At 38.2% G+C, this 17,781-nt stretch overlaps 1 protein-coding gene across 3 annotated transcripts in view; it reads right to left on the minus strand.

Moving 5' to 3' along the window:
- Window positions 1-17,781, minus strand: part of PALLD (palladin, cytoskeletal associated protein) — a 177,230-nt gene that overhangs the window by 12,797 nt on the left and 146,652 nt on the right. For 2 of the 3 annotated variants that reach the window (XM_054382855.1, XM_054382856.1), the window contains exons 11-14: window positions 8,425-8,560; window positions 5,539-5,640; window positions 4,942-4,992; window positions 3,206-3,427 (exon numbers count right to left, since the gene is read on the minus strand). In XM_054382855.1, coding sequence (XP_054238830.1) covers window positions 3,206-3,427; window positions 4,942-4,992; window positions 5,539-5,640; window positions 8,425-8,560 — 511 coding nt within the window. The remainder of the gene's footprint in view (window positions 1-3,205; window positions 3,428-4,941; window positions 4,993-5,538; window positions 5,641-8,424; window positions 8,561-17,781) is intronic. The other variant, XM_054382854.1, reaches the window with a different exon arrangement.

Genomic DNA, 17,781 nt, shown 5'->3' on the forward strand with positions numbered 1-17,781 from the left:
ATTAACAAGCATTATGTGTAACTACGAATGATTTCATTTCCTCAATAGCTGGTTATACTTGTTTCCCATTTTATCTGTCAGCAGCCTTGCAGAGACTCTGTGGTCCTAACATGAGATTTAGTCATGTCTCCTCATCTGCTGACAGAGCACTTACTGGAGATGCAGAAGATATTTGATCACTTATGTACATATGCTAATGGATGCTAGTAACAATGTGGCTGCAAAAAAACGAGTTTTAACTTGCGTGCTTTACGTGTGTCATAACGTTGCTTGGAAATCTGCTGCATTAAGTAGTAATTATTTAATAATTATGCACTTACCGGAAATATCAGAGACATGCCAGGAATTATTACATGGAAATACATGCAAATATGAACTGAACCAGCTATCCAGACATGATACATATGCTGTCCAATACTTATATCCACTAAGTTTAAAAGCACTAGTATTGGTGGGTTTGACTTTTAGGTAGTAAATTCTTAATACTGCCTTTATCTACCATGAATTTATTAAGTAGAACACTCCTGCTGCTGGAGACAGTGGCCCTTGAAGTGAAGTATTTTCTTTCTATGATACCTTTTAATAAATATACCATTAAACTATGTAAGCAGTGAACACTACATCTGGATTGCTTTTATTTGCACCAGATTTTCAGAAACCAGTGGAATACACAGTACAAAAGAGGGGTATCAACCCCTCATCTTCAGCAGCACAGGCATTTTTAATCACTAAGAATTATATTTGGCCATATGAAGAGCAAGCAATATGAGCTTTATACAACATCCACATCTCAATTAACCTTTTGATGGCATTGTCCTAATTCTGAAGAGAAATACCTCTTAAAAAGAGGTATTCCACACTCCCTCCTACATTGCACTCATGCTCATTTTAACAAGGAAATAGTTTTACATTACATTGAATGTTATAACAAAAATAGACTCATTTAAAAAGTCTTATTTATGAAGACAGAATTTGCACATCACTATTCAATTTACATGGCATGTTCAGGGAGAAAAATAATCAGTCCAATAACCCTGCTTAGAAAAATCCCTTGTAATGAATGCCAGATTTTAGAAACACTACAGTCCTTCCCAAAGCCATTCCTTGGCAGAGCCGACAGAATACTTAGAAGGGAGGAGCTTCAAGTTAGTAAATTATTTCCAGCTTTTCGTTTGCCAAAGCATCATTTCCAGTTTCAACAAAATGACAGCAGAAGGGCAGTCCTTAGCCATTGAGCATTTCAAAATTGCTATTTTGGCATCCTTTAGCAGATGAAGAGAAGATACAGCCTTTGACGTTTGCAAAGCCCAGCTACCAAGTAGCCATCCAATAGGACTGAAATTGGTTCCATCCCAAGGAATTTAATAAATTGCACAACGCATCTGCAAGTGAATGGAGTAAAGGGTCATAGTCCCAGGTGCAAGAGCAAATCACTTTTTAATGTGCATGCTTTGACACTGCATAATTACAGAACATTGTATCTGGATTTGAGTGTTGTGCTTTAGAGGAAGCACTAACAATGTGGTTTCTTGGCTGTGCAATCCCTAGTGCCAAAACAAGGCGAGTGAGGGAAAGGGGATATCCTCTTTCATCTGTCTGAAATCAGATTAAGATGACTGTGAAAGTACACCTTAATTGAAAACTGTGAAAATTAGGGAATGGCTAAATTGACTGAGGCTGACTCATAATAGATGATCCAGCAACTTAGTCATAAGCCTCAGGCAAAGAGTACCTCTCCAGTACGCTGCACCTCTAACATCAACGAAGCCATTTGTCTTCCCACCTTATGCAGCCCAACAGGCTCTTCTGTATAGTCAACTGAAAAGTAATGCTGGACATTAAAGTTTTGGTTTCAGTCAGATTGGGCTAATCTTCTAAGTGTGTGTCTTCAGTTTGCAGCAGGAGTGCTTTTTTGATATGAGTATACTGATCAGCTCCACTTACATCGCAGTGGTTCACATCATGTTGTGGTCTTGGAGCACAGAATTGGATTTATTACAGATGAAACTAAGCCATAAAATGTGCTCCAAGAACACATCTAATGTGCTGCATCTGCTTCAGTCTGTGGGATGAGATTAGAGCTAGCCTGAAGTAAAACCTCCTGAAATGCATGCAGGGATGAACCTCTCATTCTACAGATTGGCTTCTTCTGGTGTACACTACTATAGACCTAGTTCTATGTTGTTCCTTGTCTGCTCCCTGACGAAGTCCATTTCTCATCTACAGTTTGTGCAGTATCATTGGACATGGAATGTCATTTGCATTTATCTCTGTTCAAAATCCTAAACTTACACTAGATAAAAGATGTGGCTATTGTGAAGGTCTTATGTAAGAGATAAGGCATCTTTGATCTTGGTAAGAAAAGAGCCCCTATCCACAAGGGGTCACTGTAAGAGCTGCAGGGACCTCACTGGGAGGATACTGGCTTTGGCAAGGATGTTGAAGCTACTGCACTTTGCTTAGTACCAAATGAGTTGGTTGATTGCCAAGAAATTTTTGAAATGGTTAAACACAGCCTACCAAAGGAAGATGTTCTTCCAGACTACTAACACCAGGCAACTGGTACTTCTATGTTTGCTAAAAGGAAATACTTCCTAAGCCCAGCCCTGCCTCAGAAGCTCATCATTAAAACCTCACCATCATGTCTCATCTTGCTGTTGTGATATATATGAGTTTATGGTATTTTATTGTGCCTTCCTCTAACTTTCAATAAAATACAGTCTTGCTAAGGTGTGTAGATACAAACTCTGCAATGCTGAAGAATGCAGAGATGCCATGCTAGCTTCTGAACCAGAGGCAAGGTATTTTTGCATTAGGCACTTGCTATGCCTGAGCTGAGTACCCATGTTAACCTGATGAGGTTGTGCCTGTTCACACAGGGTTTTCTAGTACTGCTCTGCATCCTGTAGTAAAGATGTACCCTGAAGGTAACTCTGAAAATGGCAGAACTATTACTTCTAGGTTACATAACTGAGATGAAGTCGCACAAGGAAGTAACTAAGAGCTCAAGCCTTGTAGTACTACTTTTGCCCAGTAAAAATGTAAGTAATTCCAATCACATCAAAATAAATTTGGCAGTTTATGCTAGCTAGGAATCTGTCTCATCAAGAGGGAATGTTCCTGTAACATAGGGTCCAAGGGCTCACTGTAAGGTAGCAATCTAAAACCCTGAAGAGTGTTTCTAGAATTCGCCCTCTTTTCTTACCTTTGGCTTTGGATTTCCTGCCACTTTGCATGTAAATGTGACTGGCATTCCCTCAAAGATTTTGTAATGCTTCAGCTTTATCTCAAAATACGGTGACATACTATTATCAATAGGTTCATCTCCATGTTGCACCTCATCGTCCGATTCTTCCACAGGAGATCTCTCCAGCCTGTATTCAATTTCACTGATCAATCTTTGCTCAAAGCTGGAGACTTTATACTCCTGTCAAACAAGAAAGGTACATATTAGTGTCCAGCTTCAACACACTATGCAGCAAGATATGTTTCTAATGTTGGAGCTTTTTTATTCCACTGATCTTTTGACAATCCATTAAGTTTTTACATGCAAAAGACAACTGTATCATATGGAAGAAAAACACTATAATCCGTGCCTCCAATAGCTTCTCTATGAAACAATGAAGACATCTGGTATGAGGCAAAAATTGTATTTCATGTTATCTTAAGGTCTAATTTATAAGGGGAAGGAAAGTCATTCAATGCTTTCTTTCCACTAAAAGAAAAAAAAAAGCCTGTAAGAATAAAAGTATCTGAAGCAGTTCATAAAGACAAAAGAAACACTAATATTTCCTTGAGGGTACAGACAGATTTAGAGTGGTTTGGTTTTTTTTTTTTTCCAGATGGCCAGAAAAACATATGGTTCACATATGCTATTTGCATAGAACTGAACTGGAGGGTGTACCAGAAGGCTAAAATGATTTTGTTTACAGTTGCTTGTAAAAATCAGAAAGAAAAAGAAAAGAAAAAGGCAGCTTTGTCTATGATAGTAACTAATTCATGGTAGTTGCTTCCCTTTACTCCTGTTGCCATGGTCCCCTTTGTCTGGCCAAAAGTATCATTTCTACCTTAAAAAGCAAATTTGTCATAAGAGTATTCAAGATATAGAAAGAAGAGTGGAAAGTTTCATCCAGTGTAAAAGCATTGTTGCTTGTTTACATTTGCTGTTCCAACACCGGGAAGCATTACTGTGACATGCAGAGTTAGGTACTTTCTTGACATGTTCTATCCACTTCGCAGAGCAAAAATCCTCCTTTGAATCTAGTGATAACAAAGATAGTGCCAGAATGTAAGAAATCTCAGAAGCAGGGGAAAAAAAGAGAAAGAAAGGGAAAAAAGTAGTCTTTATTAGCTAATGCTCTTCTCAGCCAGCAGAAATTCAGGCACTCTTTCAAGTGACCTTTGGCCATTGTCTCTGACCCGTATTTTATTTAAGACAGAACGTGTCTCATGAAGCCTCCTTTCACATGTCCATCCTCTACCACTGTCTCTGGTCTGGGAATAACATGCAGGTCACTGGTTACAGAACTAATCATAACCCTCAATAATGGTAAAACATGGAAGAGCAGAGAAATAACCTTTGCAAACTGCAGACATTTTAAAAACATATTTTCTCCTTAAAAGTTTATCACAAAAGTGGATTTTGAAGCACACATGGTATGTATAAAGAGCAGCTAGTTTAGATGCAAGGCAGTTAGTATCAGTGTATGTTAACTTAGGGCAGAAAGAGACTGGAGCACACTGCCACTGTGGTGAAGCTGCCTGGCTCAGTTAGGCTGACAGAACAACTTCAATGCCTTGAGGACAGTGCAGCCCAAATCTCCCCAGTTATTAATGCTAGGGAACCTCTTGTTATTAACCAAGAAGGGCAAGGGCAAAGATGACAAGGGGAGGGGGTGTGGGAAAGGACAAAACAAGACAGAATAAGGTGAAAATGTTAACCTTTTGAATATCCACAGGACTCACTACAGAAGCACCAACAGAGCGAGCTTCCTGCAAGGGCAGAAGAAAAGATCAAGAGGCAGAAAGAAGACTGAGAGCCATCCATGACAGTTTCTCAGGAGAACATACTTCATGTGGTAACACAAGCAAATGAATGCTACCCATTTCTGAACAGCAACTCTGGCATGTGAACAATGGAGAGGGTGTACCTGGCCTTTCAAGCAGACTTTCTATTGCATTTTTGGTCAGCATCCAAAAAAGCAGAGATTACAAACATACGGAGAAGATAGTTTCAAGATAGTAGACGTATTTTTTCCTTGAGAGAAAAGATATTCAGGATAGAATAGAATAAAGGGAATAGTTTAAAGCAGAGAGCAGACATTTGAGAACTCTAAGCCTTGCTCAGTATGGAAAAACTGAGCAATAGACATCTAATCCTTCAGTTTACAGTTTATCATATCACTTCTGTAAGCAAAACTGTCCTATCTTCTGTAAATTTACTATCTTACATAGGACTTCTTTTAGGAGAATCACAGCCTGTATAAAAGAAAAATTGAAAGAATTTTTTTTTCCTCTGCAATTGTAGTTATGTGGCACCTGTACAGCAGATTCTTCTTCTGGTTCTTGTATACTGAAGACTGTTGCAGCACTGTCTGCTCCCAGCAATCGACGAGCCATCTTCTCCTCGTATGTTAATCTCTGAACAAAGACAATAAAAGGAGGGTGAGGAGGGGGAAAAGAAGTAAGAAAAGTTCTTGTTTCTCATTAAGAACTACAAGGCACTCAGTAATCAACACTGTAAGTAATGTTAATAAAAAAAGAGCAGCAATATGTTTCTAACAAAGTTTCTACTGCAGTTTGTAATGCATTTTTTTGGCATTACAAGTGGCTTTTCTGGCTTAAGCAACTCTTGCCCTGACTTTGCCATTTGTTTCCATCCTCCTGCCAGGAACTTGGGCTGGAATGAGCAATAGGAACTGCTTAAATCAGCGTGGCCATCAAAAAAAAGTGCATGTCAAATCATCCCAAATCTTACTTCTAGTCATTCTGCTCAATTTTTACATTAGAGTCACACAGCAGGAAATTCTGCCAAAAATGCTAAGGAGATGCTACACTACTTGATTATTTTGTCAAAAATATGACAGCTTTACAGAAAAATACATTCTTTAAGGGTGCTTATTTATATCTCTTCCTACTCTTTCAGAAATTAAGGAGACAGCTTAAAAAAACAATTTATATTCAGAAGGTAAAGGAAGTGAAGGAAGTTGTGGGGTTTTTAGTTTTTTCTTCTACAGTCAATACCACATTTCAGGCACTTAGCCACTTTCTTACAAATCAAGACTGAAAAATAATGCCCTCGAAGGCAAAGCAGACTCATTACATGGTTATCCTGGGTGGGCTAGGAGAGTTAGTTTTTTTCAGAAGAAGCTGGGAGGGGCCACACCCAGCAGAGGCAGCTGCAGTAGTCAGCAGGGTATTGGCTACCATGCTGGCTGCCCACTTGGTACAGAGAGGGCTGCGGCAAGCGGGTTTTGAGCAGGTGGCTGCAGCACAGTGGGACCATTGGTGATCAGCACTTTAGATACTCTTCATTAGAGTATCTTCATTATCCTTGTTTCCAATCTGTATTATTCTATTAAACTCTCCTTATTTTCAACTCACTGGCTTTTGCCCTTTTTGTTTCAATCTTCCTTCCTATCCTACTGGGGTTGGGCTGCCTGCAAGTGCCTGTGTGAGGCTCAGCTGCCAGCTGTGACTAAACCGCAGCAATGGTGAAATGCCTCATTTACCAGAAACATGAAAAAAATAATGGAAATTAGTTTACTAGCCATTTTTAAAAAGCTAGTTTGGTTTTTAAAAGATGTCATATTGTGGCTAAACCAGAAGGCTGAGACTCATAAAAAATAAGTACCGATATTGGCATGGTTACAAATGTCTAAGCAAGTCATGAACTTCTATTCACTTTAATTTCTTTTGTGATCACTCCAAGTGCCCAAAGCCACGATTACACAAAAAGAATCACCCAAGACAAGAATCTGCAAGGCAAAAGCCCCAAGGCAAGTGCAAAACCAGAATTTACTTGGTTCAAGCTTCCACATCATATGATCATGGATGTTGTGGGGTTTTGGGGGTTTTGTTTGTTTGTTTGTTTTTTGGTGGTGGTTTGGTTTTTTTTTTTTTTGCCTTCAGGCCATGTGGTCTTTATCAGGACATTCCAGTCATTTGTCCAGGCCAAACATCTAGCTCACTTTCCAAAGTAGGCATTGACAGTCATGCTTAGCCCACCTGCTTTGAAAAAATGGGAACTTACACACTTGTAGAGTGATTCTGCTTAACTACTAGAGGAAACTGCCTAACCCTATGCAGTCAGCAAAGAAAGGCAAGTACAGAAGCACTAAATCACTCTGAACATTTTTCCTACCTCATTCTGTTGACCTAATTAAGAATCCAGCAGCTGTGGAGTAGATAGTCTTACTCAATAGGCTGTCTTGAACTACAACACTATAGTCCACATCTCAGACACACAGCAGACATAGCAAACTTCTGATCATGGTCCTAAGAAAGCTGAAGCATGCTAACTTTTAGTGACACGAAGGTATTCCGAAGCATTCAGATGCTTTTGAAAACAGTTCATTGGCAAAACAGGGGGTGACAGTTTACCTTTTAAAAATTACACTTAGAAGAGATTTCTGCTTCAAAGACAGTCAAATCAATGACTTAATAACTGTAATCAATTCTTAGGAGAGTTGCTTTTCATGAACTTGGAGTAGGAAGAATTTGGTATTTTACTTTTTATGCATATCTTAAAATGCACAAAAATTAATGGAGAACTTTGTTGCAGTAGATTTCAACTGTTCTACATACTTACCCATTTCACCTCATTTCTTGATTCCTCAAGTACATTGTTAATGCTTGATAAAGTCTGTTAGTTTGCACTATAGGGTTTTTTTATTTTATTGGTTAAAAAAAGTCCCACAACTGCAGGATCTAATGTAGACTGATTCCTAATGAGTTTGTTTCCCATGATGAACTTCCTCATTACCCTCTCATGTATACTTACCACCTATTCTTGATCTTTGTTGTCTGACAGCTGGGCAAAAGGAAGAATGAACCTGGACTGATCAAGAGTTATGCATGCTTACTGGCCAGCCACCCTGTGATGAACAGTCAAAAGCAAATGGGCTCTGAGGCTGATAAAGCTCTCAAGGTACAGCATGTGTAGGCTTCTTATGACATTTTTTCATCTTTGAGACCTCCATCACTTTGTTAAGTCCAAGTAAATTTGCCCCAAAGGAGAAGGAGTGATAGGCCAAAACATTCACTACCATTCCTTATGGACATGCAGCTTTGGAAATACATTTAAAAATAACAAATACATAAAACATGAAAACAGTCTACACACAATTTTTCTATACGCTGGTTATATGAGAAACTACCTCTGATGCCCACTCCCATTCCCCAGAGTATTTTGTGGTTTTGTACCGGTTGCCCGTTGTTCAACAGGTCTTCCTTGAAGCGAAGTTTTCTTTCCAGATCCTGAATTACAGCATCTTTTGACCCTTGGATCTCTTCATCTGATGCTATTCTAGCAGTTCTGCCTGTTTTCTTGGGAAATCCCCTGCAAAACAACACAGGAATAGCCATGAACTTTCCTGAAATCATCAGTATTTAGAGATTTAGCTGGAATCAGTGTTATTAGTGAAGGAAATGTCTTTGAAATTAGAGGTCAGGCATCTTACTTACTATGCTAGTCCTTCTAACTCACATCATTGTTTAAGTGGTTAGTTTAAGAACAAAGCTGAAACTATGCTTTATATTCATGTATTAGTTAAAATAGGGCTCAGGACTGTGTAGTGGTGGCTGTAAACACCCTACACTCAAAGTGGAAACAGAGCAATCACAATAAAGCAAAGAGAAAATATGAAAGAGAAAGCATGACTAGATAAGTGAGGATGAAAGATAAACTAGGTTCCTGTGAAGCATAAGAGGGAAAAAGATCAGAAAGATGTAGGACATGGCAGTTAATTATTAATTTCCTTTATTATTTATTAACCAATTCCTTGTTACAGCTCTGCAATACACAGTGCATAACTTCACATTTATTCTCCGTATCTCTGTGAACACATACCCGAGGGCAACATGTAAATGTTGTTTCTGAAAGTAGAACCAGTCACAGAGTTAGGTTACACTAACAAAAAGAGAAATCATCCCTGTGAAGCAGCTTTCAGCAGCAGGGTGGTTTCACAGCGGAATAGCAAACACGTAGCAGTTTGCGTTCACACTAAGCTATTCCACATACCAAGCTACAAGTTACGATTGCACTTCAGGATGTCTCATTCCCATTTTCTGGAATGGCACAGGAATTTTTTTTTTCTTTCTTGCTAATACTTGACACTTTTCAGTAATGTTATAATGGCTCTTTTGCCAGAAAAGCCCAGCAATGGTGATTTCTACTGGACATCAGTTGTTCCCACACAGCTGTGAAGAAAGCAACAGTGCTACCAGCATTTTGAACATGTAGCAGACCCTATTTCTCCATGAAGTAAGTCACACTAATACTGGTTTAAGATTTCTGTTAGTGTTTTTTTTTAACTTCATTGACTAACTAGGGTTCAGCCCATTACATGGGAATGAATTATGCAAAATATGGAATCAAATACAGAATCAGATAAACTTGCAAACTCATAGATGACAGTGGGGAAAAAAAAAAAAAAGAAAACCCAAAACCAAACCAAAACAAAAAACCAGACAGGAATATAAGGGGTAAACTTCTTTCCAATACATAATTTAATAATTTAGTTACCAGAATGTTGAACAAGAATCGTATGGACATAAATTTTGTTGGATATTGTGTGGTATTCTGTTTCTATGACATGGTTAGAGAAATTTTATTCTTCAGCAAGGGTTTTCAGTGGTAATTTCTTAGTGCTAGTTAAAATGAAACAATTACATATGCTGACAAAAATGAAATTAAGTGAATAGATTGAGAAGACAATAATTGGAAACATTTCTGTATAAATTCCTAAAACATTTCATATTCTGTTACCAAAAGTAAATTTAAAATGGGAAAATTGTGAAGTTCCTGTAAAAAGAGTTGTGTTTTCACATTAAATGACAGCAGAATTAGACATCTGCCTAATGTAGCAAAGAACCCGAGAACAATATGCACCACTCAAGAAACATTCAGTGGTTAGATGGAGGTCTTCTCAGTCACAAGTAACAAGAAAGTTTCCTCCACTCTCTTTTGGGGAAGAAGTTAGGAAAACTATCCCATCTACAGGGAAATGAGAATGCCAAGTGGAGGAGGTAAGTTCTCTTCAAAAGAGATGCTTCAGTAACTCAAGAAATTTGGGGACAGTAATGAAAAGAGGGAGGTGGGCTAGGTGTCCTGGAGTGGAACTCAAGTAACACATGAAAGCATTTTATGAAGCATTATCAGTTATTTCTGAAAACAAAAACCCCAAAGCAAAGATACTCATTTTATAAAACCTCAATCAAAGGAGTACCAAGGGAATTACAGGTCAGTAAGCTCAATATCCATGCTAAATGTGAGAAAACAACATTACCATCCATTTCAAACCAATGAAGGATGAGGAAATGAAAATTCAATCATATCGAACTGCATATCTCCTTCTGACAGGTTATGCAGATAGACAAAAACAAGTAGCTTTGATACACTTCAGCTTATGGCTTCTGAGTAAGCCTTCACAAGCTGCAGTAAATTCCCGATTAGATCAGGGAAAGAGAGTCTGAAATTTCTATTACATGGCTACATAAAACTGAAAAAACTATTCAGAGAGTAGCATTTTTTTTTTTCTGTCAGACTGGGAGAATATAGAACAATGAGTTCTTTTTAAAGGTCTCTGTATATCAAGGTCAGTACTAAGTATTGCAAGCTTAACAACTGGAATAGTGAAATATAAAAGTACATTTCTGAAAATTGAATGCAGGTAAAAGCTGTTATTTACAATAATCTTCATAATTAGTCTAATGATAATGAAACTCAGGAAAAGTGTTCAAATTATAACAGCAATGCAAATGGAAAATTAGATATAACCATTAAGCATCTCTCAAGAACTTGTGAGATTGAAACTTGGACAATAACACTATTATTTCAAAAGGTAAAGAAATATAGTTCTGGGGCACATTAGCATAAAACAAGAAACTTCATTATTTTCCTTTATCCCTTGCTGTTGGATGCAACTCCAGCTTTACTATGACACTTTCAAGAAAAATACAGCAAGTTAGGAAGTTTTAGAACACAGAAAGTGCCAGGGGGTTTTAAAAGCATAGCTTTTGTGACAAGCTATGTCACGCACACACACACAAAAATATCTTGTTTATTTAGTCAGGAAATGAGAATGAAAATAGAGAGGTGAATCAAACAGAAGCCATCAAAAATAGCTGGCATTCAATGATTCCCCATGTCCACGAAATATGATACATAGACAAGAACGTGAAAAACAACAGCGCTAGCTTAGACAGAAACCATGTAAAACACTCCTTTCTCCACCTTCCAGCAGTTACAGTTAACAGAGACACTGGAACAAGTCATGTAAGGAAGCTAAAGAAAAAGGTATGCAAATATTTCAGCAATGTCCTGGGGATCCCTGGTAGCTTTTAACAGGAGAAAAAGATGCCCTAACGACTTCATAGATCTCTTACTATGTGCCAGAACATTCTGCACTTTGCACAGTTGGTGTGGAAGTGTCATCCAAGACCTGGTCAAAGCAACTCACCCAAAAAACAGATTCTTTTCACTTGCATTTACAAACAAGTATTTAAGCAAGGAAGTAGTCAGTTAAGCAATGTAAGTATACAAATGTGTTTCAGTCAAAATTTCCTCAAATGCCTTTAGAAAACCTCTCTTTCGGAATTATTTTAAATTGGAAAAAAAAAAGACACAGGTGCACTAGGAAATGTAATTCTTCCTGCAGATGCTCTATTTCCACCCTCTCTTTAGATTCCCTTCTCTACACTTACACACTTTAAAATATGTATGTAAGTGCATATATACATACATAGCCCCATACCCAGTTAGCTCTTAAGACATACATTCTTGAGATGAATTTCAAAATGGCTACAGGCCTTTGGTAAATCTATCATCTGAAACACAGATCCATTAAGCTTGAGAGATGTTTTACATATCAAGACACCCTGGTGGCAAACTTTCTTCAACTACTTTTGCAAGTATTTTTTACCATCCTTACATGCCCTTATCTGGATGCATTAAGTTCCTAAGATTTGTGTTTTCCTTAGTGACCCATTGATTTTCTTCCCATCTTTTCTCAGGGATAATATCAAACACAATATTCTGATAATTCATGTATGCATTTGTATGTTCATTCTTTGCCTGTTGCAATTTTCAGAGTATATTTTGAGTATTAAGGTAGCAAGACATAGCTGAGGAAGGCTTATTTCAAGATATTCACACCATTAGTCACAAGCACACCACCATCACCATGAATATGCAAACTAGCAGCCTTTCAGAATCAGACTGCAATTCACAGATTTTAAGGATCTCTCCATCACATAAGTCACTGAGGGCCTGAATACAGATACAGGTAGAAGCACAGAAGTCTGAATTCTTTTGGTCAGGAAGGGTGCAATGGAATTGCCAAAACTCAGTCATCTAAATTCACACAGATTTTGCAGAGCAAAGATTTTTTGCAACCTTGTCTTGGCTCTACTTAGTTTTGAATATTTTTGAATATGTGTATTTAGAAAGAAGGCCAAACCAGCAGTACTTTTCATGCTTTAATTACACAGAGTACACACTGAATACGATTCCCTCTCTTCCTATGTACCTTTCACAGTGTAAACAAGAGTTACAGGCTAGCTGTTATTATCCTTCCAAGAACGAATTCCTGTTTGCAGCCAGTATGGCTCAGTTTCACAGAAATACAAATCAATTCTCTGGTGCTGAGGTAATGAACAGTAACTTGATTTTTCCTTTAAAACTAAAGCCTTCCAAAAATACAGCTAATTCCTGCCCACTTTACACATTTTTGACTTACTGTAAGAACAAAGTTACTACAAGCACTGTAACAGGACACAAATATTGCAGCTGCATACTAAAATTGTTTTAGTCTGATCTTGTCATAGGTGCTGTGAAGACCAGAGTCAGATCTGTTCAGTAGTATGACATCAGATGCATTTGAATTAAGGGAATGCCTGAGGCACAGGCCTGACTAAGGCTGACTTACACTAAATGAAATGAAGGTATCAAAAGTTCAATTATTTCTACCACTCAAGAATAAGCTATGAAACTGTATCTGGAAAAAGATTAAAAATAATCATGCCTCAGAACAGAATAGGATCAAGGCTGGAATGAAGGATACAAAATACTGAGCAAGTTTGATCCTTCTTAATGATTAGATAACACAGACACTACTCACCTACAAACTGCATACCTACCTCCAAAACCTCGTGTTTCTTAGGCTATCTTTACAAATTCTTTTTCATTCTCCTGTTCAGTTCCTTCCCACCTCAGCAAATTACATCTCTACCTTATGCTGCACTGCTCACCATAGTTAGAAAAGTGCTGTTTGTTTTCAAAGGCATCAAGAGATGTCCATATATTTGGATTTTAAAAATGTTACCTATTTTGTAACTGTTAATTTTAGCTACATTTCTGATTGTTAGTAATGTTATGCTGGAACTGATGGTCAAGAAGAAATCACTAAAGCACTGACTGCTCCTGAATGTAGAAAAGGCTGGCACAGTCCTTGTAGTCCTGAAATCTTGAGAAGAACAGGTAACTCCCAGAAGGATGAAATGCTACTCATTAAGGTCTTCACAACTATCAGGCACTATACCTGGCTTTTACATCCACAGATGTTTCTATGCCCTTCAGATCTGCCTAAAATGAGGAAGTTCTAAAATTAAATCCCCTGAAAAAAAAATTTGCAGAGCAAACAAAGCTGCAGAACAATGGTGCAAACAGCTTCTCTCTCTTTTCAACAGGGATACATGTACTAATTCTCACAATTAAGTTCACTTGTCATCTTACAACATTCTTAAGCATCTGGAAATACCATTTAGAAAAAGAACTGGATAAAATAATCTTGAAAACAAAGACTTTCAGATGCAATGATTGTCAGGATACAGGAGGTCTGTTATTTTAGAATCACAGAATAGAATCACAGAATCATCGAATCAGTCAGGGTTGGAAGAGACCACAAGGATCATCTAGTTCCAACCCGCCTGTCATGGGCAGGGACACCTCACACTAGATCAGGCTGGCCAGAGCCTCATCCAGCCTGGCCTTAAACACCCCCAGGGACGGGGCCTCAACCACCTCCCTGGACAACCCATTCCAGGGTCTCACCACTCTCATGGTGAAGAACTTCTTCCTCACATCCAGTCTGAATCTCCCCACTTCCAGCTTTATTCCATTCCCCCTAGTGCTGTCACTCCCTGACATCCTGAAAAGTCCCTCCCCAGCTTTCTTGTAGGCCCCCTTCAGATACTGGAAGGCCACAATAAGGTCACCTCGGAGCCTTCTCTTCTCCAGACTGAACAGCCCCAACTCTTTCACAGTCTGTCCTCATAGGAGAGGTGCTCCAACCCTCTGATCATCCTGGCGGCCCTACTGTCTCCACGTTAAAAGCCCAATCTCTACTTTTGAGCAACTTTAACTGATTAGATCTGGGCTACAGCCTGGATTTCAAAGCTCAAGTGGAACAACTATGCATTCATTATATTTCAAAAAAGCCTGATATGGACATGTATTTTACAATAATCTTACGCACATTTTACGATAATCTTACGCACATATTGCATGGTAGAAAACCAAAGTCCCCACTATGAGCAGTTTCTTAGTACAATCAACAAGAAGTGATCTGATAGCACAGCTAAGCCACCGAGGTGTTGGTCTAATAGCCACAAGTGGTACCCAAGCTACAGGAAAAGAAGGTACAACAAAACAAATCAAGAAAATCTGAACAAAAATTCTCTAATGGACAGGAGCAAAAATTGGGGTTTGGGAATGAATGCAAACCCTAATATTTGCTGGATTTTTCCAGTACGGAAATACTTGTGTTCAGTTATATTTTCCCCAAATCATCCACCTGCAATGTTTATTACTTTGCCTTTACTGTGCTCCTACTACAAAAGCAATCTGAATGAGAATGGTTGAATAATGAGATCTGTAATTGTGCTAATAGTAATGAAAAAAAAATCAAACATATGAAAAATCAAACTATTATTCAACAAATTCCAGAGTGCATCAAGATGCTTAACTATACCTATAAAAATATTATGCAGAATTTCTTACTCTGCCAAAATATGGGGTTTTGAAATTATAGGAGACTCCCACAAGGCTAAGCATTTGTTTTCTCTCAGATATTTGGCTATCAGTACCCCTACCTGGGAAAGAAGAGACTAATCAACCACCATGAAAAGACCATCAAGTCAAAATCTGAACAGGGAATTATCAACCCTGAAATTCACACACATGAAAATGCAGGGTAAGGGAAAGGGACGGTAAAAACAGTGAAAGAAGATCGGGAAAACCATTTTTAGAGCATTTTACCTGGTAAAGGCACTTGATACAGAAATGGTGAAGTATCTAAATGCAACAGCAGGTACAAGTCTAATTCTACTAATGTTAAAATCATGAAGTTATTGTCTAAAGAGGAAATACTAACACTTCAAACACTGTATTTGGAATCTCTAGTAAAAAGTGTACCTTCTAGCCATGAAAGGCATTTTGAACTCTGACTAGTTCACTATTCTATTCTCAATATCACCGCTATATGACTGATCAAGAAGCAGAGACTAACTGGCTGAAATAACTTTGAATCCTCCAATTCATTCCTTGCAGTCAGCCTGTAGAACACACTGTCAGGAAAAAGTATCATCCTTTACTATCAATGAATCATACAGGGAGACTATGGGCTGAGGTTATGGAATACTGTGAGCGGCTCAAAAACTACATATACTATATATTCCAGACAAGAGGATATTTGAGGATGAAGCAAACAAGTGAAAAGAAGAAGAAAATGAAGCTGTTGGGGAGAAAAACACAAAGCAGAACAAACAAAAAGCAGTGGGGGGAGGGCAGGCAACGGGAAGAATTGCTCAGGAGTAGTATGAGAATGATGGGAAACAGAACAATTTACTCAGCCAAGCACATCAGACATTTGTAACCTACACAGTAAAATGAAAAAGGAGAGGCCAGGGAAAAATTGGCATCGAACATACATAACATTAGATTATTAATTTATTTTTTGCTTTTTGCATCACACAGTACATCTTTTACCATGTTTTAATGTTATAATTCAGATGACAAATGCTGTGTATACACATATGTATATATACATAAATTATACACACACACATTCAGTACAGTTAACATGATCCAGCTCCCATCTGGACTACATTTCCTGAGGGAATGCAGGCCAAACAGTCAACCCTTGTCCTCATCTCAGAGCCTGAGGCTGCTGCCTTGTCCTGGGGAAGGATAGACACACCACCATGTGCATACTCAGACTAGATGCTGGACTTGGGTGAGGAGCATGAGAAAAAGGGGAAGCATCCTTGCAGTATTTTGTCTCTATCCAAAGACTGAAGGAATTGAGGAAAAACACAGCTAATGCCTCGTGTGAGAACACACGTGCATGAACGCAGCATAACAGGGAAAGAGTGACACTGGAGAGGCTTGAGCTGCTGCATACAGAAGGAAAGTTGTAAGAGAACCCAGTTGCTATCCAGAACTATAAAGCTTTACTAGAGCCTTTTCTGGCAAATCAGGGGTAATTGCAGGCATTTAAAGGCTCTGCTTACCTGTCAAGCTGTCAGTAAATTATTCACACAACTTTCAGCCATCAGTATCAGTAGAGAAACTCAGCCAGTGCAAAGAGCACAGCAAGACAGAAAATCACAACTATTATGAGTACAAGGGAAAACTGTACTATTTATTAGTCTTTCTCCTAAATCTCTTTTATGGCCAGGCTCTATAACGAGTTATATGACAGAAATCAAGATAAAGAAATACTTCTTAAAGAATATACATGATTTGTTACTTTGATATTTGTCTGCTTTCTTACTTCTCTTCCTTTTCATATCTTTGGACTGAAATAATAGAAGTTCCCACTGCAACGGCATGGAGCTGAGCAAGTCACCTAGATACTGTAGATATGTTTAGACAAACTTCTAGACAAAGTTATAAATAAGCCTTGGATACAGCTATTCTCATTTTTGTTCTTCAGCATTTCTCCTTGTTCTCTAAGGATGGAATGAGATTCTTGTGCCAGTGGAAAGACAAACTGATCTATGATGGGAGCTGACATGCTCCAAAATATTATTCTGGTCTTTAGAGAAGACAAAAGCAGAAAACAAGTATGCAGAGTTGTTAGGGAAAGGGATTCTGTTTGGTTTTATGCACTGTTTTTCTAAATCTCCTCCTAAACCCTTTTCAAAACTTTCTCAGAACAAAAACTCTAGCCAAAAGTCAGTATATTTTTATGACTGCTTTGTTGTTAGATGTATATTTTAACACTTTACACTTTAAGTATCACAAAGCTATAGGGACTTCTGAACAATTGTCTCTTTACTTGATATGTCCCTACCTGAAAATATAATAAGGAACACCTGACTTTAAGAGAACTGGGCCATGAGAAGGGTTTTCTTGGATCTCTTTTCACTGTCCTGGGCATGTAGAGGCTTTTGTTGTTCCTTTCATGTTTTTAACTCCTCTTAAGGCTCTAGCTTCTCCTATTTCATGTTATTGTGTGACATTTTAAGAACCTCACTTCCGTAAGGATTAGAAAACTATATCACATCTTTAGCCAAAGGCATTTTCAATTCATGCAACTCTCTCTCTCAGGTAGCAAC

This window comes from Indicator indicator, chromosome 8 (assembly GCF_027791375.1).
Source record: "Indicator indicator isolate 239-I01 chromosome 8, UM_Iind_1.1, whole genome shotgun sequence".
Taxonomy (NCBI): domain Eukaryota; kingdom Metazoa; phylum Chordata; class Aves; order Piciformes; family Indicatoridae; genus Indicator; species Indicator indicator.